A 24,437-nucleotide genomic window follows, 5' to 3' on the forward strand; every position below is an offset into this window, starting at 1 on the left:
TAATGAATCGACAAGTTTTATTCAGACTAGAGATTTGGGTTGAGTTTGTGGGTATTCCATGTATTGTTACATAACCACCCTCCAAAAAACTCTGCCTTTCCATCCACTGACGCACACACCTTTATGTACTTTTTGTGCGCATAAAATTCCATTGATCCTTTGAATTAAGATGTGAAAATGAAAAGCACAAATGCCCTTTTGGTGCACCCAAGGTGCACATAGAAATCCAAAGTTTAATTACTCGAGCATTGAGCGAGTAAAAAAATAGTTTCAATGAGCAAATCCACGAGGTAACGTTAATAAACACTTCTGGCGTATAACGCTAAGAAATGACCAGCAACAGAAGTCGCCATTAACAAAGGGATAATTTTGTTTTGCAAATTTCTTGAAACTCGAGTGCCCAAAATGAAGCATGAAAGAAACTTGAATAAAGTAATTCTTTTAGCATATCAGTTGTACATTTCTAAAATTGTTTAGCTTTAGTATATGTGTGCAATTCAGGGTAATTAAGTTTTTCTCCGTTGTTTTTTCATAGCACATGCTGGAAATGCAGACATGATTCAACCAGGACTTATTCCTCTCCAGCCAAATTTGGACCTGATGGATACATTTGAACCATTTCAGGGTAAGAAAATTAATTTAGAACTATTCTACGCAGGAGGGTGATTTTATGCATACCATTTGGGGTTGTCAAAAGATCCATGATTATTGGAATGGGATCCTCTCCTTTTTGAGCTATGTATTGATTGAGGTGGCCCTTACCACAGAACCCAAAACTGACTATATATTATACATCACTGCTGATGTTACAGAAGACTGTTACAGTAAAACATTGTTGTGGTTGGGGTCTTACGGTGGCTAAAAGGTATATTGGAAGGCAGACACACACAACCCTCGTTTGATGATTTTGAAAAGGGTCTGGAATGGTGTAAGGGCAGAACAACCAGTTTATGAGGCTAGCGATTGCCCCCAAAAAGTACATAAAAATTAGGCCAAGGTGGGCGGATTACAGGGTAATCGCCATTAGGCGGAGGGACAATCACGCAGCTAATTTAGATATCGAGCCGCTGCGTGTTGGTACTGCTGGAGGAGCGAGAGTAGCGAGAGGACGCCGCAAGTAGAGGGACTCCAAGTCCCAGGAGCCTCTACCATCGCCCGCACCTGTGTTCACTCTCCAACCGGTGGGCGTCTACTTATATATTTAGCTGTATTTAGCTGGGCGGGACGCGCGCGGGCATGCGCCGGGCAAAGCCCGAGGCCGGGCTGGGCTGGGCCCCCCTCTAACATCTTCTAGCTTCATAAGGTCAGCCATGTGGTTTAACTGTTTTTGCTAATTGTTGATGAGGGGTGCGAAATTTGGAGCCACATTATAGCGCCATACCTAGTCTGTGATGTCTGCACGTGAAGGGAAGGGGAAGAAAGCTGCGATGGGCGGGAGTGTTACCAGGACATTAGACCAGTTTATAATTAGAGCAAGGTCAGTTTTAGCACATGAAATTGCTAAAATTTGAACAGTTGACTGTAATTAATTTTGACTGTATAAAGAGTAGTTTGGGGAGGAATGCCCAGGCTAAGGAAGTGATGACAAACGTAATCCAGGATTCTGTAGCATCTAATTCCCCATTGCCCACTCCAATTATCTCTGATACAGTGGATGTTCCATTTTGTGGGGGTGATGTAGCCGGATCTACCACCTATAGTGGTGCAGTGGTAGAGCGAAGAATAGGCTGTCCCCAGGGTGAGAGAGCAGAGCAACAATCCCTGGGAGGGGTCTGGCCCAAATATCACGTGGAGGATTGAAGGCAAACTCTAATATTAGTGAACCTATGCGTATCCTGCCATGTATTGATGTACTCCCTGACTCTGCACCATATGTTGCCTTACCGACCGGGGTGCCTGAATTAAAAAACTTAGTGTAGAACCCTATACCGAACTAAAAAATAAATCTACGACAAGGGATTTCCGCCACTCCCTGAGGGGCGCGCCTCATCGGGCAAAGGATCAGATGGAGATGGGGCCAAAAAAGTAACGCTGGAGGACATTATGGCGGCCCTCTCGAGTGTACAGACCACAATAGGGTCGATCGCTACGGATGTCAATTTACTCCGAGCTGACTTCCAGAAAATGGCGGACAGAGTCAAGGAGGTGGAGATCGTCACAAAATCTTTAGTGACGGACACAATGGAGCTACAAACAGCCCTATCCCGACTGGAGGCCGAAAACAAACAACTAGCGGAGAAGCTGGATGACCAGGAAGGACGCTCGCGCCGGAACAATGTCCGCATTCTTGGCATTCCGGAGAGTGAAGGGACTCAAGCTATGGACATATACGTTGAGGAACTGGTGAAAACAAGACTGCAACCAAAGGGCCTATCCAGTTTCTTCTCGGTAGAAAGAGCCCACAGGGTCCCAGGCGGAAGGCCCAAACCAGTAGCCCCCCCCCAGGCCAGTGCTCGCCAGAATATTTAACTTTCGGGATGGAGACGCAATCCTACAAACAGCGAGGATCTCCCCACCAATTAGAATCCACAATTCGACAATCGCCTTCTTCCCGGATTACACAGTGGCAGTCTCCCGGCGTCGGCGAAGTTTTATGGAGGTAAAGAAAGCTCTGCGAGCGCAGGAATTGCCGTAATCCATGATCTTCCCCGCAAGACTCAGGGTGGTGGCAGAGGACAAGATTTGGTTCTTTGAGACGCCAGAGGCGGCCTATGACTGGCTGGAAGGGTGGCGGAGAGTGGAAAAGCAACGTCGTGGGCACAAAAACCATCAACGGCGTGATGAAGAGAAAGACACAAGCAGCCAAGAAACGCGACGTCCGGACCCAAATGTCTCGCCAAGGTCGCAAGCAGAAAAAGCCACTCAAGAATAACTCTGCTATCCGAATCGGACCCGGGAGGATACTCCCTTACAACATACCCACGGTCGTGTCACTAATTGGACACTGGACTGAAGCAGGCCATGGAGAGGAATGAGGACTGAAGCTTCCCTTGGACTCTCTACCCCTGTCGAGCAAGTACTATGGTTGGGTTTGGGAATAAGCACTCTGCTGAGTTGGGGTGGCGGGCAGTTCTGGGTCCATTAAGCAGGGAGGCAGGGTGGGGGGGGTGGGTCAAGGGGGGGGAACGTTGAGAAGTTGTTTATTTTTTTTTTCAGTTTATAGTGACACTGACGGTAGAACAGAGACCCGTAGAATACACAGTTCCTTACGTATGTTGGTTAGGCAGTAATCCCAGATATTCACACACCACGACCATGACAAGGGGGTCACACCCTGACAGAACCCAAATTACAGCCCAAGAAACCCTGGTAACATCTCTGAAATTAGTCACATGGAACGTCCGTGGACTGGGCGATAAGATAAAGAGGGGTCTAGTACTGCAAGCACTGAAACGCCAAGGCCTCACATTAGCACTACTGCAGGAGACGCACCTGGTAGGGACGGCATGCAAGGCACTGGACAGATGGGGATATAAAATGACAGTACATTCCGAATTGTCCTCTGGTTCCAGAGGGACGGGAATCCTGGTGAAGAAAAACTCTCCCTTCATAGTACTCCAGACTAAGACAGATGACCAGGGGAGGTTTGCAGCACTACAGGGTCAGTGGGAGGGCAGACTCCTTAATGTGGTATCAGTATACATCCCCCGGCGTTGCACGCGGTGGGACTCCCGGCACTAAGTGACTTCCTCCTTGCCCTGCCGGAGGGTGACCTTATCATTGGAGGAGACTTCAATGCTACAATGAACGCCGCACTGGACAAATTCCCGTCCCGATCCGCACAGCTTGGCACCTCTTGCTTCCAGGGTTATACAGAGGCAATGGGCCTAATAGATGTTTGGAGACATACACACCCCACGACACATCAATACACGTATCACTCAGCCGTACATAATAGTCTGTCCAGGATAGACTACTTTTTGATGTCAAACGCTACCCTACAAAACGTGACAGAGGTGGATATCAAACCGAGGGGCATCTTTGATCGCTCTCCGCTGGTGATGAATTTCTCCTACCAACAGAAATCACGCCGAAGAATATACCCTATATATCCCAGGTACCTACAGGTTCCCCAAATAAAAAAGGTTTACGGGTGACCACAAAGCATTTCTTTGCAGAAAATGTAGCCTCGGTGAGTTCGCCCTCAATTGTGTGGGAATCATATAAGACCATCCTCAGAGGACAAGCCATAGCTTCTATCACAAGACATAAAAAAGAAAAACAGAGGGAACTCTCAGAGCTAGAAATAGCGCTACAGACAGCAGACACAGCACACTCAACAGACCCCACACTGGATACAGCACATACCCTGCACCTCTGACAACAACAGCACAGATCCCACCTGCAGGAAAAGACGGAAGCCAGCTTGGCAGCGACGAGGCACAAAATATATGACGTAGGAGACAACGCAGGTAAACTGCTGGCATGGTTGGACAGGAGAGAGACTAGTACTAGGGGAATACGACATATCCGGACTACGGAAGGGCTTCTCACGACAGACCCAGAGGACATAGTGAATACACTGGCAGACCACTTCCGGGAAGTCTACGCACCAACATCAAGGACAACGGAGGAAGAAATAGGGGAATTTTTAGGGAATATAAAGATATCAACACTTAAACAGGAGGCATCCCAAGAATTGGAAGCACAATTTACGACCGAAGAATTACATCTAGCAATTAGCTCAATACAGTCAGGCAAAGCGCTGGGACCCAACGGGATACCTATTGAATGGTATAAACAAATGGCAGAAGCAGTGAGCCCGCCTTTGCTGGCAATGTACAACAAAAGCTTAGAGAGGGGCGCACTGCCGCTAGATCAACGGATGGCAACGATAGTCGCAATCCCAAAACCTGGTAAGCCCCCTCCTGAATGTACCTCCTACCGCCCTATATCTCTGCTAAACGCAGAGGCAAAGATTTTAGCTAAACTGTTGGCCAATAGATTGTTGACTCACTTACCTCGCTTAATACACCCAGACCAATCTGGCTTTATGCCTGCTAGGAACACAGCCCTCAATCTCCGGCGCCTACACGCATTGGCGAAGGCTCCGTCACTTTCGGAGCCGGCAGTGATACTGTCATTAGACGCGAAGATGGCCTTCGACTTGGTAGATTGGAGATACCTCTTTGTGCTCCTTCCACGTCTGGGGTTTGGCCCTATATTCCGTGCGTGGATACGGCTCCTTTACACAAAACCCATGGCTTGTGTTACAGCTAACGGACACACATCAGGCGTCGTACAGTTGGCGAGGGGGACGCGTCAGGGCTGCCCCCCTGTCGCCACTCCTGTTCGCACTGGTCCTAGAGCCTCTGGCAATACTTGTTAGAGAGACCCCATTGCTGAAGGGAATTCAGTGGAGGGAAGGTTGGGAAGATCGTCTCTAACTCTATGCAGACGACATGTTGGTGTATTTAACGGACCCGGAATGCTCTATACCAGAACTCCTTAGCATATGCGATAATTTCGGGAAGAGATCAGGGTATACGATAAATTGGTCTAACGCGGTCATATATATATTACAGGGGCTGGCACCACGCCTCCCTCCTGACTGCCCACTAATATTGACAAGTGGCTCTTTTAAATACTTGGGTATACACATTACAAAGGACCCAACAGAATTTTTCTCCAGGAATTTGGCGCCCTCTCTAGAGAGGCTGCGAAATGAAGTGATACATTGGGCATCCCTACCCCTCACATTACTTGGAAAAGCGGCGTTGTACAAGATGATGGCCCTACCCCGGTTCCTTTATGCCCTAGATAATACGCCGTTCCCTGTCTCACCCCGTTATTTTAAACAAGTGGCTGCACAGGTGTCCGCACTTCTCTGGGGCCATAGCCCTGCACGTATCGCACAGGCAAAACTATATAAAAGTTGGTATGACGGCGGAATAGCACTCCCTGATCTACAGCTGTTAAATTGGGAGGCACACCTTAAGGTCATTAATCAGTGGATCCATGCGCCTCAGGATGATCCAGCATATAGGGCAGATAGAGCCCAACTGGGCGCAAATAATATGCTTGCGGTCCTGTACAACAGGCAATGAAACTAGAGGGCCCTACTAAACATACAGTCACATTATGGCACACAGCGCAGACTCGGCTGGGATGGAGAGGGGTTATCACTAAGCAAACACCACTCTGGGATACCAAAAAACTAGGACAGTTGAGAAAAAGCAAGGGATTTGACCAGTGGGACAACATAGGCATCTCCACGGTAGGCGACTTATGGGACAAGGGGATGTAATACCGTTCACACAACTGCAGCTACAATATGACTTAGGCCCGACCGAGACTTACAGATATACGCAAATACGACATGCGTTGCTTTCGGTGATACCACAAGATACTGACATCCCAGAATCATCCCCGTTGAGGACCGTCTGCTCACTGAACACATGCAAAAACGAGCCACGTCCTTCACATATAGAAAGCTAATCAATAACCTGCCAGACCCGACGGTCACGCTCAGGGGAAAATGGGTGACGGAGGTGGGAAACATAGACGACTCAGAATGGCAGGAAGCCCTGGCATCGCCTAAGGAGGTGGGAATCTCTGCGAGGCTTAGGTTAGTACAACTTAAGATCCTACACCGAGTATACAACACAAGGACGACACTCCATAAAATACAAAGGGCACAGCATCCCTACTGTCTCAGAGGGTGCGGGGAGGAGGGATCTTTTCTACACACAATATGGGAATGTGCAGCAATAATGGACTACTGGCGAAAGGTGCTGCGTACAATCTCACAAACGATAGGGGTGTCGCTTTTACCTGAACCGCGTAGATGCCTGCTCAACATATGGGAGCCCAATGACCTCACACGCCACGGACAAATTTGGGTCACGTTGGGACTCATGATAGCAAAACGGAATATTGCGCAGAAATGGGGGGCTGCGGAAATACCGTCACTAGCGACCTGGTGCAGAGACATGGATCTGATCATGGTTTCAGAACGGACAGTGTATGCTAATCGAAAGAGCCCCCGAAAATGGACTAAAATCAGGGCAGCCTGGAATACTTATTGTGGAGACATCTGTGACCCGATACCAGAGTCTGAGGGCGATAGCTCAGATGAGGAGTGAGGGGGGGGAGGGCGGGATTAGTGGGGACAGAACTACTGAAGGGGACACTGCAGAATATACGGATTGCTATTGACTTCATAACGACAATGTATTCAGATGTATATAACCTACTTACACTATATGCTTCTCTGTATACTGTCATTAGTGCCTGTTTATTGAATGAAAACAATAAAAACAGTCAAAAAAATAAAACATCTATTCATTGGCTAAATAACAACAAACCCCTCCCACCGAACGTCCATAGCGAAATCTTGATTGCCCGTAGAGTAAGTTGGGTGGGTCGCAGAGTTAAAGACACATTGGGTGATTAATTTTAGAGATAGACAGGTGGTTCAACATATTTGTGAGTCGTCTTCTCAAAGGACGAGAACCAGTATTCAGACTCATGATTTAAGCTACTTCTATCCTCCCCCACCCTCAATAGAGAAATTTGGATATCCAGGAAAGAACTGGGAAGGGCGAGCCCAGCTAGGTAATGCTTACAACAGAGGAGGGAAAAATGGTATTTGTTTTGCACCTTGTATCCCCCCCAGCAACAGATTTAGTGTGCTAGACCTGGTGGATTGACTGACCCCAATTGACCCCTGTCCACCCTATAAGGCTAAACAGTTGTGTAATGTTACTTTGGGTGTGGGAGCTGTGGCAATAAACCAACAGGCAGTGCTAAGTAATGAGTTGGTGAATCAGGAGCCTAGAAAAACAACTAAAGTTAGTGATCGTGAGGAGGCAGGGAAATCCTCTGATGTATCCGAGAATAATACTTTTATAACTAGTGAGGTGTTATTAAACCTCCAAACATTAGGGACCGTCGATGGTAATCATGAGGACCTAGAAGTTATAAATAGGGGAGAATTGGAGGTGACCCCCGAGAGAGAGCTGGAAGTGAGACCATATGGCCCTAGGATTCTGTCGTGGAATATTGCGGGCCTAATGACCAGATTTGATCTCCCCGATTGGGGTGATTTCATAGACTCCCACGAGATTTCCCTATTCCAAGAAACTTGGGCACTAAGATCACTATATAGAGTAGGCTTTGTAGCGTATTGTGAAGCGGTAGTGAAGGGTCCAAGGGGTAGACCTTCAATGGGGGTTGTACATTTGGGTTGTACGGCGAAGAGAATAGAAACCCATTCACCTGATATTCTATGCATACTTCTCACCCATAGAAACCTTCCAAAGTTGGCCATTATCAATGTCTACTCGCGCCCAGTAAAGTACGGGCAGGCATCCCAGACGCTAGATTGTCTGGCTGCTTTTCTTACTACATTGTCTGGGATAGCTTATTTTTTAATTGGCGGGGATTTTAATTGTCGCTTTGAACCCCTTAACGGTTTGCCAACATCCATTACCAGTGATGAGGATTCAACCTGGTCAATTCCTGCGTCCAACGCCTATCCGATGAGGGGGTGGACCCCACTAGTCTTGCAACTAACCTCTCTTACCCTCACTTATTCGTTGAGGGCATGTAATGGTCCGTTGCCTGATGACAATCCTGGGCACTTCACCTTTGATAGAATTGGCCGGGCAACAATAATTGATTATATTTTAATAAATGTTGAAATCTGGTACAAGGTTGTGAAGTTTTTTGTCCATCCCCGTGAAGAAAGCGACCATAATCCGTTGGTCGTAATCCTAAATAGTCACTTAGTAGAAGTAGGGCAAGGCCTGGATAACCCCCTACTAGACAATTTAACAGTGGTTGAAGGAGGGAGAAGAATTAGCTGGGGTTCAATAACCCAATCCCCAGAAGTAATGTTGGATATGTATACTTGCATTATTCCCTGTTAGAAAAGGCAAGTCTTGCCAATCTAGAACCTGATAAAGACTTAGGATAAATCCCCCTTGGCTTGGTTGCAAGCCTAGTGGATTTTTTTATATAGCAGTAAGCCTAATAAGGGTAACCATTGCAGAGGAAAAAATCCGTGGTACAAAAGGGCATGTAGGGATACAAATAGTGCCCTGTTGCTAAGCCTTAAGGGGGGATAGCATGCGAATAAGGGAAGCAAGGGTGTTTTTAAAAAAAATTCTTTTAGCAGCGAAATCTGAATGGGAAATGGAAAGATGGCAGGCCACCAAGAACACTTTGGACCATAAAGACATAAGAGGCTTTTGGAATTTAGTCCACACTGGAAAAATTGAGGGCAGGTCCACCATCGAGCCTAATAATGGTGAAGAAGCATGGCGTGTCTATTTTAAAGATTTATATTCAAGCCCATATAATGGATCTAGTGAGAGTGGGACGTCGGTTTGCTGCCAAACCTTCGATTCTCCGATATACTGCCTTGCACCTTGGCTGAGGTTTTAGTTGCCCATGCCAAGGTATTACCAAATAAAGCTCCAGGGTTGGATAGAATCCCCGGGGACCTGTACAGAAATGAACAGGTAGTTTGGGCCCCATAGCTTCAGACCTTATTTAATGCTATTCTTTATGGCATGTCACCCCCCCTCCCACGTGGGCTGGAGCAGAGATCCCTATCTATAAAAAAGGGTCCCCCATAGAACCAGCAAATTATAGGCCAATTAACCTTATTGACGTTACACAAAATATCTTTGCTAGAGTGTTACTGGGAAGACTTCAGGAATGGATGGAAGACCTTAATATTCTAACTCCCTTACAAGCAGGCTTCAGATGCAAAACATCTACTATAGACCAGTTGTTTAGGCTTCAATTGATCTATTGGAAGCATATAGTTCTGGAGGGTGGTAGTCTGTACCTCACATTCGTGGATCTCAAATCTGTGTTTGTTATGGTTGATCATGATCAGTGTGTTGGATATGGGAGTACCAACATACCTTTGTTACCAGTTTAAACGCCTCCACGAGGGAACATTTGCTAGGGTATGGTTCGGCAAGAATGGGAAACTAACGACTCCTTTTCCCGTTGGAAAGGGGGTGAGGCAGAGTTGTGTGCTTGTGCCGACCCTTTTTCTCTCTCTTTCTTAACAGGTTAATTGGAGACCTTCTTGCCGTTAAGGACATTGACTCTCCACAACTAGCTAAACGGAAATTTCCTGCTCTAATGTTTGCGGATGACACCCTGATCCTCTCGAAATCATCAATGGGAATGCAGCGTGCGTTAGAGGAATTTAGCCTGTTCTGTAAAAAAGACGAATTTAGTAGTAAATATTAAGAAAACAAAATATATGGTCTTCCATGTTGATTCCACAAATTGCCTGCATCCAAGAATGGATGATAGACCTCTGGAACGGGTCCCCATTTTTGATTATTTGGGTCTCACACTAAACGACAAAATGGGGTGGGGACCTCAAATTAATAAAGCTAATCTAAAGCTAATTCAGGCCATTGGGGGGATTTTAAAAGTTTATAAGAGATGTGCCCTAAAGGTTATAAGCCTGCATCTAGAAATTTATAAGGTCCAAGCTAGGGGGCAACTATGTATGGGGCCGAACTGTGGGGACACAGCTCAGCTAACATCCTTACTGTAACAGAAAACAACTTTTCAAGACAAATCTTGTGCTTGCCTAAAAGTACTCCCTTAATACCATTGAGGATGGACCTGGGTATCCTTCCCATTGTGGACTTAATTGCTTCACGGCCACTGCTCTATTGGCGACGGCTGTGGAGTACGCCAGAGCTAGGACACTATAGGGAGGAATTAAAGGCTGTAGTGTCTACTCTGGGGGCTGGTAGTATCCCGTGGCTGTGCTTTATTAGGGACTCATTCCGTGCGATAGGAAGGGAGGACTTATGGTCGGTACCGGAGGAGTCATGCTTAGCCATTTAAAAAAAATCTTTGCCAAACGCATTGAAGGAGTATAAACTGACACGTATTTTACAGACAGTGAATCCTTGTAGTTTAACTCATTGGTTCCTGGATATAAAACACCATTATAAAATGGAGCATATGTTGGATTCTATACAACCACCAATAGCAATCAGCTCAGGGTGACGGCTATGACGGAGCTCCACGCTTCCGCGTAGCACCTGGGAATCCTTGCACCTCCTCGCCCCTCCTCCCTCCCACGTTGCTGATGGCGGCAGCGGCTAGTTGGCGTTTCTGGAGCTCTTGAATTATTTTCTGATTTTGCGCTTTGGAGCATTTTCAGAGCTCGTTAAAACAGTCTCGTCTTGAAACGGTTCGAGACATTAAAAGCGCAGTGAGCTGGGATACAACCTTTTCCAGACCCCCGGACCGGTCCAGTTTAGCCTGCAGGATCTGAGCCCCGTTGCAACCTCTCTGCCGAAAGGACTGTAGCTTTTCTCTACATCGTTACAACATCGTTACAACATCGTTTGGCTCTTGCAGCAGTGGTGGGTGAGTCCTTCCACCTATACGACAATAAACGCATCTAGCAGGCAGGCTCCTGGCATGGGCAGCGGGTTGTTTAAGACAGCGGGACTGCGACTGCGGCTTAAAGCCCTTTGAATTTGAAAAACTTTAGATTTATCTTTTTTTTACTACTAAGCTAGGGGCTCTCGTTGGCTATTGTCAGGCATTGTGAAACTTTCGAAGTGCCGGTCTCCGCAAGTCTGTGCTGCATTTTCTTCTATCGGAGGCCAAGACTACAATACCCAGAATGCCCTGTCTCCCCTATTGTTTGTAGTGCTACGGGGCTAAGGTGCTTCCAGCAGTTAAAATAGCCCTTGGCGAAAGTCAAAAAAAGCCACAATAAACTGCCGCTGGACTGATCTTCTCTGGAAAAATAAATTTACTGCCTTTTAAAGTCTCCCCGCTCTACAAATAGGGCAAACTTCTCAATGCACGTAATAAGGCGAAGGCCCGTCGACAGCAAGCTAAGGAAGCAGAGAATGCTGCTAAGTTAGCGGATAAAGGCGAATGTATAGAAGAAGTCTCCATTGAAAGTTCAGAGGAGTTGGAAGGGTCTCTCACTGAATTGCCTACTCAGACTAGTCCAGGAGAAGATTTGGGGCAATCTGAGACTGAGAAGTTGAATACTGGCTCTGAGTCTCTCCAATTAGCCCAAGTTGCTCAAGATGGCCAGAATGAAGTTAAAACGGCTAAGACGCCAGGGGTGCCGAAGGCCCCTAAGCAATTTCTTCTGTTTGAGAAAAAAACAAGTATACATTTCGTCAGCAGCCCTGCTCAATCAGAAATACGGACAGTCACTGTATTTTCAGGGAACCTGGACCATGCGCTTAATGTGGTGGCTAACACTACCCTAATACCTGCTACGATCTCATCTCAAGGAAATAAAATACCGGTATTTTCAGCGCAAAGAGGGGATGAATTGGCGAAAGCAGCAGTGTCGCAAGATGGTACCCAACTGATTTCTGGGAGCACTATTGTCTCTAATTACGACCATGCAATAATGAGTGCGCCACTCTCACCCTCTGTAGACATCCGATCAGCGTACCTGACTGACCCATTTAGCCCCATTTTAGATACGAATACCGAGATTATGGGTGAAACCCAGATGTCATTAAAGGATATGCTGAATTTAATTCTGGATGAAGTGCGGGAGATGAAAAGATTTAAAAAAGCAGAATTAGCTTCAATTCATCAATGTTTGGGGAAGATCGAGGACTTAGTCTCCACCTTCCCACTCCGTCTTCAAGAAGCTAATAGCCGAATTTCAAATTTAGAGGATCAGATGACTGAGACCAAAAATGATGTCAAAGTAATTTTCAAGACCACACGGACACTGGAAACAAAACTGGATGATCTGGAAAATTATAATAGAAGATCTAATCTCCGCATAGTCGGGGTTCCGGAAGGATTTGAGGGGTCCAACACGGTGCAGTGGGTTACTTCCTTCTTAAAACAGAAAGTGATCCCAGAATATGAAGGGGATTTAACAATTACTAGAGCACATTGGGTACCTGTTCAACCTTTCCCTAACTCCACGCTCCCCTGTACAATTTTGTTACATTTTTCAGACGTCCGAATAAAAGAAACTATTCTCTCTAAAGCTATCCAGCAAAGACAATTCGCTGTGAACGAGACAATTAAATGTCGAATTTTTCTGCATGTCCGCGGCTGCCGCTCGAAGAAGGAAGGAGATCGTGAAAATTCTTCACTTGTTTAAAGGCAAGGGCGCCCAAGCTATGATTGCGCAGCAATCTAAGTTAAAAGTGTTGGTTAAAGGCAAATTTTATATCCTATCTAATGTAGATGAAGCACAGGATTTGCCTAAGGAAATAACACATGGTCAGAAGCGGTAGAAATCTTTGTTATTTATTTTATTTTCAATCATGCCAACAAGTATAAAAGGTGTTTTGTAAATTCTGGATGGGAGTGGAGTTGAGGGGGGGGGGGGTTGCAGGGGTTATTCCGGGTCTAAGGGGTGTAACAACAGGACACCTCAATGTTAGGGGGTAGGGCTCTGTGGCTATCGTGGGGGAGGGAAGTAGGGCAACAGGTTGGGGGTTGGTGGGGTAGGTGTCACGGGTGGTGGGGGCGGAAAAAACAATGGAAAAACGAAGTCCTTGGTGCTGTTTTGTTTAGCTATTTTGTGGACAATAGGTTTTTTGAAATTTGGTAGAATGCAAATAGAGAGATTTGGATGGAAATTATGCAAATGTGCAATTGACTGCGAATGTCTAGTATGACTCTGAAAATAATTCCTTTTAATGTCAATGGTTTGGCAGGTTAGAGAGCAAGCGGCCGCAAACTTAATCAGAGGTCTAAGGTGCCCAGTGACACATATTAATACACTAGACTCGGCTGAGATAGGGAAGATAATGCTCACTCATTATAACAATATTTACAGTCATCAACATAGCATAGACCAGCAAAAGTTAATAAACTTCTTAGAAAAGTTTGTATTACAGTCTCTCTCTGAAACTCAACAATTGATTTTTTTTTTCAAAACGGTTTTTATTGCAGAAACCAAACGCTCATTACAGTATTCAGTATGGGACCAGTTTGTACGGGATCGGCACCCTCGTATCTTCGCTCACATGCATTTTACACAGCCATTCAGCCCACATCCCGGAGGTCGGGCGACGTCATCAACATGCAAGGTGCCTCAGTACATCGTTTTACCGTTAAGATCATGACATGAGTTGAGCTACCATCTGCTTTTTTTTGTTGTCAACTGAACTTCCCCAACCCCCTTAGGTCGCTAAGCTGTGGCATCTAGGTTCAGTTAGTTCAAGTTTGGGAACGCCCTCCCCCTCTCCTCCCTCCCCAAGTGTCACCGCCTACGCCTTGCGCAGAACTGCATGTCTATGGAATGATGGACAGAAGCTTCCTGTTATTTATTTGGTGTGTGTGCTTGGTAAGGGTAACGGCCCTGGGGTGAGTCCAGTGCAGACCTCAGGTTCCTCTGATTCCTCCTCCTCCTCCTCTTCCACTGAGCTATCTCGTAATGCCTGCACCAACATCTCCCAAGCCATCGCCGCCTCCTGGGCTCGCTCATCCGATCCGCGGCGGGCCAGTTGGTATCTGATCGTGCTCTCACCCGCTGCCCATTTTAGAAATTCGTTCAGCCATCTCCGGTGAGTCGGCCCCGTCTTTGCTTTCCATCCCCTGGTCAGTTCCCTCTTAGCCAAGAGGAGGCCCATGTCCATGAATTTGCTAGATATTTTATTTCTGGGCGTATGTGGGAACCAGTGCAGTATACTGACCGCTTTATCGTACTCCTGGTCCCTGTCCGTCACGTCGTTTAGTGTGTTGCCTATCTCCCTCCAATATTCTCGTAGGTGAGGGCAGTCCCTCAGCATATGCATCAGGTCCGCACCTGTCTCATTGCATCTAGGGCACGCCGCGTCTTCAACTCCAAAGTATTTCGCGATTTTGTTCGGGGTGAGGTACGCCCTGTGCAGTATATAGAAGTGAATCAGTTGGAAACGCGCGTTCCTAGTGCTCCTTCGAGCCCTCCGCACTAGTTGGGACCATGTGGTGTCAGGGATCTCCATCTGCAGATCTGTTTCCCACTTGGCCTGCAGTGCTGCTAAAGGCTGCAGGGTCTCTCCCAGCATTCTCGAGTAGAGGCACGTCACTGCTTTAAAAGTACCTGCCGACATCATGGCATATTGACATGTCAGTGATGTCGTCGGCTCTATCAGTCCTTCTCCCCAATGCTTTTGAATGGCTCTCACCACCGCCGCGTGCAGCAAGTAATCCCCCCTCGGGAGATCATAGCGCTCTTGCAGAGTCTGGTATGGGGCCATGACCCCGTCGTCGTATAGATCTCCTATCATCTGTAACCCTGCTTCCTCCCATACCCATAGTCCCGTCCAGTCTCCGCCGTGTGGGAGTGCCGTCACCATGCCCAGCGGGAGTTCGGGCGCATATGGGTGCCGGATCCCTGCCCGTTTTTGCAAACAGTTCCAGCATAATCGCAATGTGCGTTCCTCTTGGGACAGGTCACTGAGCACTAACCTTTGCTGCAGGGTGATGTAAGCCAGTACATGACGAGGGGTACCGTTGTTTCTCTCCTGTTCCGGTCCGCGGTAGACCCTCGCAATTTCTTGCGTGAAGGTCTGTAATTGGGCAGCCAGATAGTAAAGCTCGAAATCCGGGACTGCTAGGCCCCCCTCGTCTTTTGGGCGGGTCAGCGTAGCTAACGCAATTCTGCGCCTTCCCTTTCCCCATAAAAAGGAGATAATCATCGACTTCAGTTTCCGGAAGACCGCTCCAGGCACCCAAACGGGAAGGGTCCTGAAATAGTATAATAGTCGCGGTAGGGCTATCATTTTCAGAAGAGATATACGACCAGCTACCGACAGGGGTAGTGTGGCCCAAAAGGACATGCTGCCCTGCAGAGCGCGGATACAGCGTCCAACGTTACCATCTAACATATTCTCGTTCTCGTGGTAAATCTGCACTCCCAGACAGGTCAGGCAGCTAGGTTCCCATCGTAGCTGCGGACGAGTCGGGGGCCGCACTTCCTCCTTCCGTAGGGGGAAAAGACAGGTCTTAGACCAGTTAACTCTTAGGCCAGACAAGTCGCCGAAGCGCGCCAGTAGTTGTTCCGCACCGTCCGCTGCTCCCTCCGCATCCTCCAAAAACAGGAGAATGTCATCTGCATATAACGTTATAAAGTGCTGGGTCCCTCTGAACTGCAGCCCCCCATAATAGTCTCCTCTCCTAGCCATCACCGCAAGAGGTTCGACCGCGAGTGCGAACAACAAGGGAGAGAGTGCGCACCTCTGTCTGGTACCCCGCCTTACCTCGAATTGGTGTGACACCAGAGTCCCGACCCTTACTCTTGCTCTCGCTGAGGAGTACAATACTTTGGTCCAGTTTATGTAGTCCTCGCCCAGACCGAAACTTTGCATCACTCTGTAGAGGTACTCCCACTCCAAGCTATCAAAGGCCTTCTTTATGTCTACGGCCAAGACGAGGGGGGTCTTCGCCTCCGGGGGTGGGTCGCCCATAAGTCTGAGTAGCCGTCTGATGTTATGCGTCGTGTTACGGGTAGGTATGAACCCAGATTGGTCACTATGGACTAGGTCTTGCATGTGTGTCAGTAACCTGGAAGCCAACACTGTACTCAGAATCTTATAATCTGTCGTTAGCATGGACAGTGGACGGTAAGACGCCGGGTCGGTGCTCTCCCTCCGTGGCTTCAGCAGAGGGATCATTATGGCTTCGCACATAGACTGGGGGAGTCGGCCCCTATCCTTGGATTCATTATACATGATCTGGAGTCGTGGGGCCAATTGTTCTAAGTATCGACCATAGAATTCAACGGGCAGTCCATCTACGCCTGGGTTTTTTTTGCACGCCATCCGCTTTACTGCTCCTCTGATTTCCGCTAACTCTATCTGACGACCTAGGGCGTCTGCCTGGTCCTGTTCTAACCGCGGCAGCTGTAAGTCACCTAAAAAACCATCGATCGCCACTCCCCGGTTCCCTAATGTACTCTGATATAACACCTCATAGTATGATTTGAAGCTATCTAAGATACCTGGTTGCGTGCGGCAGATGTGGCCCCCTGTCCCCGCTAAGGCCAAGATCGGGTGGCTGTTCCTGGTGGGGTTTGCCAACCAAGCTAGGAGCGTTCCTGTTTTATCTCCCTCAGCGTGTGACCTCGTGAGGTAAGTTCTATAATCAAAGCTACGGAGGCGTTCCACTTCCACTGCCACAGCCTTTCGCGCCTCGCTGACCCTCCCCTGAAGCTCGGGTCGGTTAGGGCGCGCCAGTTCAGCCTCTCGCAGCGTGCGTTCTGCTTTCTCTATGTCATAAAGTAGAGTCCTGCGTACCCCCGAATATTTCCCTATGCAGTGCCCTCTCACTACAGTCTTGAAGGGGTCCCACTCCACTGCTCTGGTAGACGCGGTGCCCTCATTTTCTGCAAAGTATTGTGTGATCCTCTCTGCCAGGGCCTCTCGGAAGGGAGGGTTGTCTAGCGTGTCCGGCTGTAGCCACCACGTCGGGATTCTCGATGTTTCCGTCATCCAGTCTAAAGTCAGGAGAGGAGTAGGGGATTATGGTCAGAGATTGTGCCCGCCAGATACTCAGTCCGGGCCACCGCAGGAAGCACCGATCGGGAGCTCAGGAAGGTGTCTAGGCGGACATGGAGGTCGTGCAGGCTGGAGTAGTACGAGTAAACCCGCTCCACTGGGTGTTGTGTACGCCAAGCGTCTACTAGTTCCCATTTACCCTGCCAGTCCGATCTGCTTCTTGCTAGCCTGTGTATTGGGGATTGTGTGCAGTGGTGGGTGCGACCTATCTAGTGTCGTATCTGCTATAGAATTGAAGTCCCCCCCCATCAAGACGGGGCTTGTGAGATAACTAGCCAGCTCTCCAGAGAGCTTTGCAAAGTATGTTGCCTGATCTACGTTAGGTGCGTAGATACTACTAAGTACAATGTGCCGGCCTCTGAGTGTGCCCTCTACTGCTACAAATCTGCCTTCAGGGTCTATAATGTGCCTGGTCACTTGGAAAGGGGTACCCGCCCTAATCCAGATTAGCACCCCTCTAGCAAAGGCGGAATATGTGGTGTTGTACAGGTGCCCTCTCCACCTACGCTGCAGCGCTATACCCTCTTTCTTTGTCAGGTGGGTCTCCTGCAGGAATGCTATATGTACCCCCCTTCGAACTAGGTAAGCGTGGATCTTGTGCCTCCTTGTCATAGTATGCAGACCCCTCACATTCCAAGACACACATTTTATCGAACCAGCATTAGCCATTGTCCCATAGTGTTCGGTTCAGTCCTGTGGCGCACTCCGCGCAGGCTTCAGGCATGACACTGTTCCCGCCCCCCCTCCGAGCCTTCTCTTCCCCCTCTCCCATCCCGTGCCTTGAGTTACCCCAACCTCTCTAGGCCCCTCCCCCCCAGAACAGGACCTAACTTCGCTTAAGTTACTCCCATCCAAACCGTATGCGAGCAAACGTGCTCTCAAATCGTACTAACCCACAGTCTGCACTGCGGAGGCCTTATGGGCCCTTAGGAGCGTGAGCTAGACTCAAGTACTTCACCCACAGTCCCCTTACCCTCCGCCCCACAATGCGTAAATTGACTCACGGCAAACCAGTCTAACATCTGCCTGCTCCGAAGTCCAAGGTGGCTGCCCCAACAGCCGCTGCTCCAGTGAGAGCACCAAGTCCCGCTCCCAGCTCCCGATTATTTCCTCCGACGTCTGCGGCGTGACTTCCGGCCCCTTCGTGCTACCCAGCTCTGACAGCTCCGTCTCCGAGCCCGTTCCATGTTCTTCCGAGCCCGATGCTCTCCCCGATTGGGCAAGCGCCGAGCCCGAAACGTCCATTACTGCCTGCAATGCCGCCCTTCTCTCGTCCTCCGTCTGGGATTCTGTTGGCCTCTTGGTCCGATGTCTGCGCCCCCGGAGCCTCTGTGACTTCCTCACCGGCTGTTCTCGCCGTTCTTCCTCCGCCCTGAACAGTGCTCCATCCGTGCCTGCCTTATAGGTGTCCCACCAAGCCCAAGCCTCCGCCGCAGTAGTGAAGAACTGTGACTTCTCGTCCACCATTATGCGGAGTCTGGCCGGGAAGAGGAGAGAGTACTGTATGCCTTCAGTTCGCAGTTCCTTTTTGATGGAAAGGAAAGAGGCACGCATCCTTTGGGTTTCGAACGTGTAATCTGGGAAGAGCGTGACTTTGCTATTGTCCACCTGAAATGGGCCCGCTTCCCTGGCCCGCTGCAGCAGCCAGTCTCTGTCCTTATAATGTAGCAGTTTAATAACCACAGGGCGAGGCGGCAGACCCGGCTGCGGGGGCCTGGCCGGCACCCGGTGCGCTCGTTCCAGGGTGAAAAAGGGCGAAAGGCCCTCTGGGGCCACCACAGCCTTCAGCCAGTCAGTCAGGAAGCCCACCATGTCTGAACCCTCTTTTTTCTCCGGAAGGCCCACCAGGCGCACGTTGTTCCGCCGACTGCGGTTTTCGGCGTCCTCCGCCCGCCTCTCCAGGGTCTGTATGCGGTCGAGCGCCTCCATGAGCCGCCCCTCCATGGATTTGTGAGCTGGCACCATGTCTTTTAAGGTAACCTCCGCAGACTTGACTCTGTCCGCCAGCTTCGCGTGATGGCTTCCAGGATGCGATTTTGCATCTGTTGTAGATCTGTTGCGGTTTGAGTACCGTCCTCGGGCGTCTCCGGGGCGGGGTTCCCATCCCCCTTCACACCTCTGGGCTTCCCCATCGTGGCGCAGGGAGGTTGGTCTGGACTCACAGAGCAGTTCGCAGCTGGTAGGCACCCCCTGCAGCGGGCAAGCAGGTCGGTGATAGGGCGGCAAGTTTTGGTCCGGTTCTTGTTCTTGCCGGGGGGCTCTTCGCTTTAGGAGGCCCACGCACGTTCCCACTCCCCCTCACCCTCGGGGCCCGAGCGGGCCGGCCCCGTGTCGTCGGTAGTAGGTCCCTCCTCAACAGCGCCCGCAGCCCACCTCCGTGGTCCTCCCGCCGTTTGGTTCCAGTAAGCCCTCCGGGTCGGCGTCAGTGGCGGGGCCCGTGGGTGGCGGCGCGTTGTTCATCAAGAAGACGTGCAGCTCGTAGGGGTTCGTTGCAGTCGTGACCTACGCTCAGACCCAAGGGAAGCAGCAGGCGCCGGTGTGGTGGGGGGGCCCGAGGCCTGCGCCGCTCGAAGGAGTCACACGGGGGCCAGCCCCGCAGCGCCCAGCCCACGCTCAAAGGCGGTCGGTGTGCGAGTCCCGCTAAGTGCCGCAACACCCACCGGGCCCCGGACGCACACCAAACCGCCGCCCCTCCGCTGTCCCCGGCGTCCAGCAATTGTACACGGGAGGGAGGCAGGTCCAGCAACCAGGGGGGCCACAGGCGGGCAGGCACCAGAACAAGGCCCCGGGCCCGGGCCGGAGCACCAGCAGTGCCCCGCCGGCCGTCGCAGGAGGCCCAGCCGGGTTCAGCAAAGCTCCGTCAGTCAGAGCGGGCCGGACCCCACGTAGGCCCAAAGCCGGGGAGTCGAGTAGGCGGACGTCTCAACAGGCGGCCCCGCAGCCAGGGCAGGTCGTCGCTCCCTCGTCGGTCAGTCTCACCACGGTGCCGCAAGGGCGGGTCCCGCTGGGGCAAGGCACCACTCGCCGGCCCCCCGCCAAAGATTCGTCGGGGGCGGCCGCCCCCCGGAGTCCGCTGTCCTTCTAGGCCCAAAGCCGGGGCGTCCCGTAGGCGCGTCTCGCCAGGCAAGGTCCGCGGTAGGCGCACTCGGAACCGGGAGCCAATCCCGTGGTCCTTGGGCCAGGATGTGAAGGCGTAGAGACAAGCCTCTCCGGCCCGGCAAGGGTTCTGCCGCGGCTCCGTCGCTGCCGGCCTGGGCTGTGGGCGCAGGCGGGCGGGCCTCTAGGACATCGGGGAGCCGCCATCTTGCCCGCACCCGGATCCTCGCCGTTCCGTCGGTCTTCTTGTTGCGCACGGCGGCCGCCGGGGTCAACCTCGCCGCCGTGCAGGCCAGCAGGAGCTCCCCCCGAATCACAGGGGGTGTCCCCGCGTCAGGGACGGATAAGTGTCAGGATTATCGGGCGGAGGTTGGGAGCCGCTTTAGGCAGCGACCATCTCCGTCGGCTGCTAGCCACGCCCCCGAAACTCAACAATTGATAATGGCAGATCCATTTTCTATGGAAGAAATAGAGTTGGTAATGAAAGACCTCCCGAATGGCAAGGCCTGTGGCCCAGACGGTCTACCGGCTTAGTTTTTTAAAGTTTTCTTTTCTGCCTTTTCCGATATTTTCTTGCAATTATTAAACTCTATGTTGGAAGGAGGCCCAATACCATATTCCTTTCGGGAAGGAACGGTGGTGAGCTTTTTGAAGAAGGGGAAAGACGCCATAGATCCAAATTCGTATCGACCCATTACCTTATTAAGTTCAGATTATAAAATCGCTACAAAATTACTGTCAATGCGTTTTAACCAAATATCAATAGATTTGATCCATCCTGATCAGAATGGTTTCATTGCAGGCAGGCAACTGAGCACGAATATACATTATTTGATTGAAGCTTTAGATTATTTTTAGACACTGGGGATTCCAGCTTTAGTTTTGTTACTAGATGCTGAAAAAGCTTTTGATTTGGTGGTTTGGGAGACACTTTTTATTATTTTGCAGTATTTTGGTATTCCAGATGAAATTATAAATCTCATCCGGAATCTCTACACTGGGGCCAAAGCCAATGTCATTATTATTTCAGTTATGGTCGGGTCAGTTTTAGTCAATCGTGGCACGAGGCAAGGCTGCCCATTTTCACCTGTTCTTTTTGCGTTTTTACTCGAACCCTTAGCAGTTGCAATCCGGAATTGTGCGAGTATCCTCCCTCCCGTTCATTTAATGGCCAAGATCAAGCTATACGCTGATGATATTATGTTGTTAATCAAACCCGAATTACAATCACAAATAAGGGTTCTTCAGATTTTTGAGTAATTTGAGGCTCTGGGGGGTTATCGGATCAATAAAAAGAAAACTGAAATTCTGGTATGTGGAGGCACAGATCCAGAATTGCATCCTGACATAAGCTGCTGTATTAATACTAAACCTAAAAGATACCTTGGTTTTTTTTTTCCAGCCTCAGTTAATGATCTGTGTAAGCTTAATTTTGACCCCCTTCTTCAAAAGATTCATATAATGCTCGCACAGTGGAACGCACTGCCATTATCGATTCTTGGCAGGGTCGCTTTGCTAAAAATGTCTATTCTCCCTTTATTAAATTTTTTGTGTTCCACTATTTCTTGCTTTTTGCCAGGCGTCTTCTTTTCTAGAGTGGAATCTTTGTTTTCGTCTTTTGTTTTGGGCGAAAAAAACTCCCCGAATCGCAATGAGCACTTTTTATGAGGAATCAGATCAAGGAGGTCTTTCTCTACCAAATCTTAGGGATTACTATAATGCATATTTTGCACAGTATTTGTCTAGATTTAAAAATCAAACTCATGGTCAAAGTTTATTTATAAATTTCTTCTTTGATTTAATTTGCCTTGAAACTCAGATACCTCCCCCCCTCCAGGGACTCAAATCTCCCAAATTAGTGTGTTATAAGACACTACTATGTTTTTTTTTAAACGTTGCGCTATGATCAAAAGATATTCTCTTCCCCTCTTTAATTCAACAACCATGTTATCTAGTATATTTCCGTTCATAGGGATTAAAGTAGGGCCAGAGATAGTTGATAACTGGGCTTGGGCAGGATGTACTAAATTAATCGATTTTTTAAGAAATAGATTATGGATAACCCCGATAGAGATGGCACGGTTAATTCATGGGAATTTTTTATTGGTCGGGTCTTATAATTTGATTTATACATTTTTGGGGCAATTGGATCCCATACAGTTTATTCAGCCTGCCCAGCTGGTCAACGACCTTTTTATGAATGAAGGGTCAAGGAAACCAGGGGAGTGCAAGCGCTCCCTCGAACAAAGCAGGGAAGGTGGATCTAGGCCATAAAGCAATTAAAAAATGGCATGAACAAGAAAATCATGTATTATCCCCGCACACCTGGACTACTATTAATAAATTTAATTTTAATACATTGCGGGAGGCCAACTGGTGTAGAATGCTATTTTTTGGCAAATGGTTATTGTATCGTACACCCGCGGTAATTGCTAAAATGTATGTTAATCATTCACCTAACTGCTTCAGATGTTTACAATATGCTCCTGCCAATGAAATGAAATGAAATGAAAAAAGGAACTTGGTTAAGCGCACTGTGGCCAAGCGGCTTCCTGGCGCTGGGGACTTGACTAGACTCGCAGAAAGGACCCAGGGAGGCTAACAGGGAAATGCCTGGGAAAGCAGAAAAGTTTTGAGGGCTTTACGAAAATGGGTGTAGATGGGAATAGATCGAATGGAGAGAGGAAGGCTGTTCCAAAACCGTGGGGCCAGCACCGAGAAACGGGTGCCCCCAGTTCTGGATTTACGGAAGCGGGGAACATGCAGAAGGGAAAGGGAAGAGGAGCGGAGAGTACGACTGGGGGCGTAAGGGGTGATGAGAGATCTGATGAAAAGGGGAGCTGAGCGGGTATGGGCACGAAAGGCCAGGCAGGCCAGTTTGAAGAAAGATCTGAGGTGCACAGGGAGCCAATGGAGGGACTTGAGTGCAGGGGTAATGCGAGAGGATTTGGGGAGACGAAGAATGAGGCGGGCTGCCTGATTTTGAATGGCCTGAAGGCGGCGAGTTTCATAAGCGGGTATGCCCACGTACAGGCCATTCCCGTAGTCGAGGCGAGAAATGATAAGAGCCATGACGATGGTTTTGAGGGCATCCGACGAGAAAAAACGGGAAAACTTACGAATAAGACGGAGGGACAGAAAACAGGAGGATACGACGGAGCTGATTTGGGCATGCATGGACAGATCATGACTGACCTTGATGCCCAGGGTTCGAACAGAGGTAACCGGGGAAGGGGGGGAGCCGAAGGAAGGGGGCCAGTGGAGCGAGGACCAAGGGTTTGAGGGACCACCCGTGAGGACAAGCACCGTCTTGTCAGGATTGAGCTTCAAATGATTGATGCTCATCCATTCGGATATGAAAACTAAAGTGGAGCAGAACTTAGGGAGGGAATCAGATGAGGGAGGAAAGATCGAAAACGAGCTGGAGGTCATCCGCGTAGTTATACACAGAGACCCCCAGCTCGAGAAGAGAAATGATAAGAGGGTGGATATAAAGATTGAAGAGAAGGGGGGAAAGAGAAGAACCTTGGGGGACCCCGCAGGTAACCGAGCTAGGGGGGGCGGAGAAGCCTGAGAGGTGAACCGCTTGGGACCTGCCTTGAAGAAAGGACGCAAGCCTAGAGAAGGCAGTGCCCCGTATGCCCGCTGCGCTGACACGGTCGAGAAGGATGGAATGATCGACCGTGTCAAACGCAGCGGACAGATCGAAGAGAACCAAGGCTTGGGGGAGGTTGATATCAGCTTTCCCCTTAAGTTCGTCCAGGACCGCGAGGACCACAGTCTCCGTGGAATGACCTGGGCGAAAACCCGCCTGATGGGAGGCCAGGAGGTGGTTCTCCTGGATATCGGTGGACAGACAAG

At 49.4% G+C, this 24,437-nt stretch overlaps 1 protein-coding gene across 4 annotated transcripts in view; it reads left to right on the top strand.

Annotated features, from left to right (window-relative positions):
• MLXIP (MLX interacting protein) overlaps positions 1–24,437 on the top strand; it is a 1,607,115-nt gene that overhangs the window by 746,692 nt on the left and 835,986 nt on the right. For all 4 annotated transcript variants that reach the window (XR_013602573.1, XM_078667550.1, XM_078667551.1 and 1 more), the window contains one exon: positions 536–625. Coding sequence is in view for 3 of the 4 variants with exons in the window: in XM_078667550.1 (XP_078523676.1) it covers positions 536–625 (90 nt within the window). In the remaining variant the exon portion in view is untranslated. The remainder of the gene's footprint in view (positions 1–535; positions 626–24,437) is intronic.

Source organism: Lissotriton helveticus, chromosome 11, assembly GCF_964261635.1.
Source record: "Lissotriton helveticus chromosome 11, aLisHel1.1, whole genome shotgun sequence".
Classification (NCBI taxonomy): domain Eukaryota; kingdom Metazoa; phylum Chordata; class Amphibia; order Caudata; family Salamandridae; genus Lissotriton; species Lissotriton helveticus.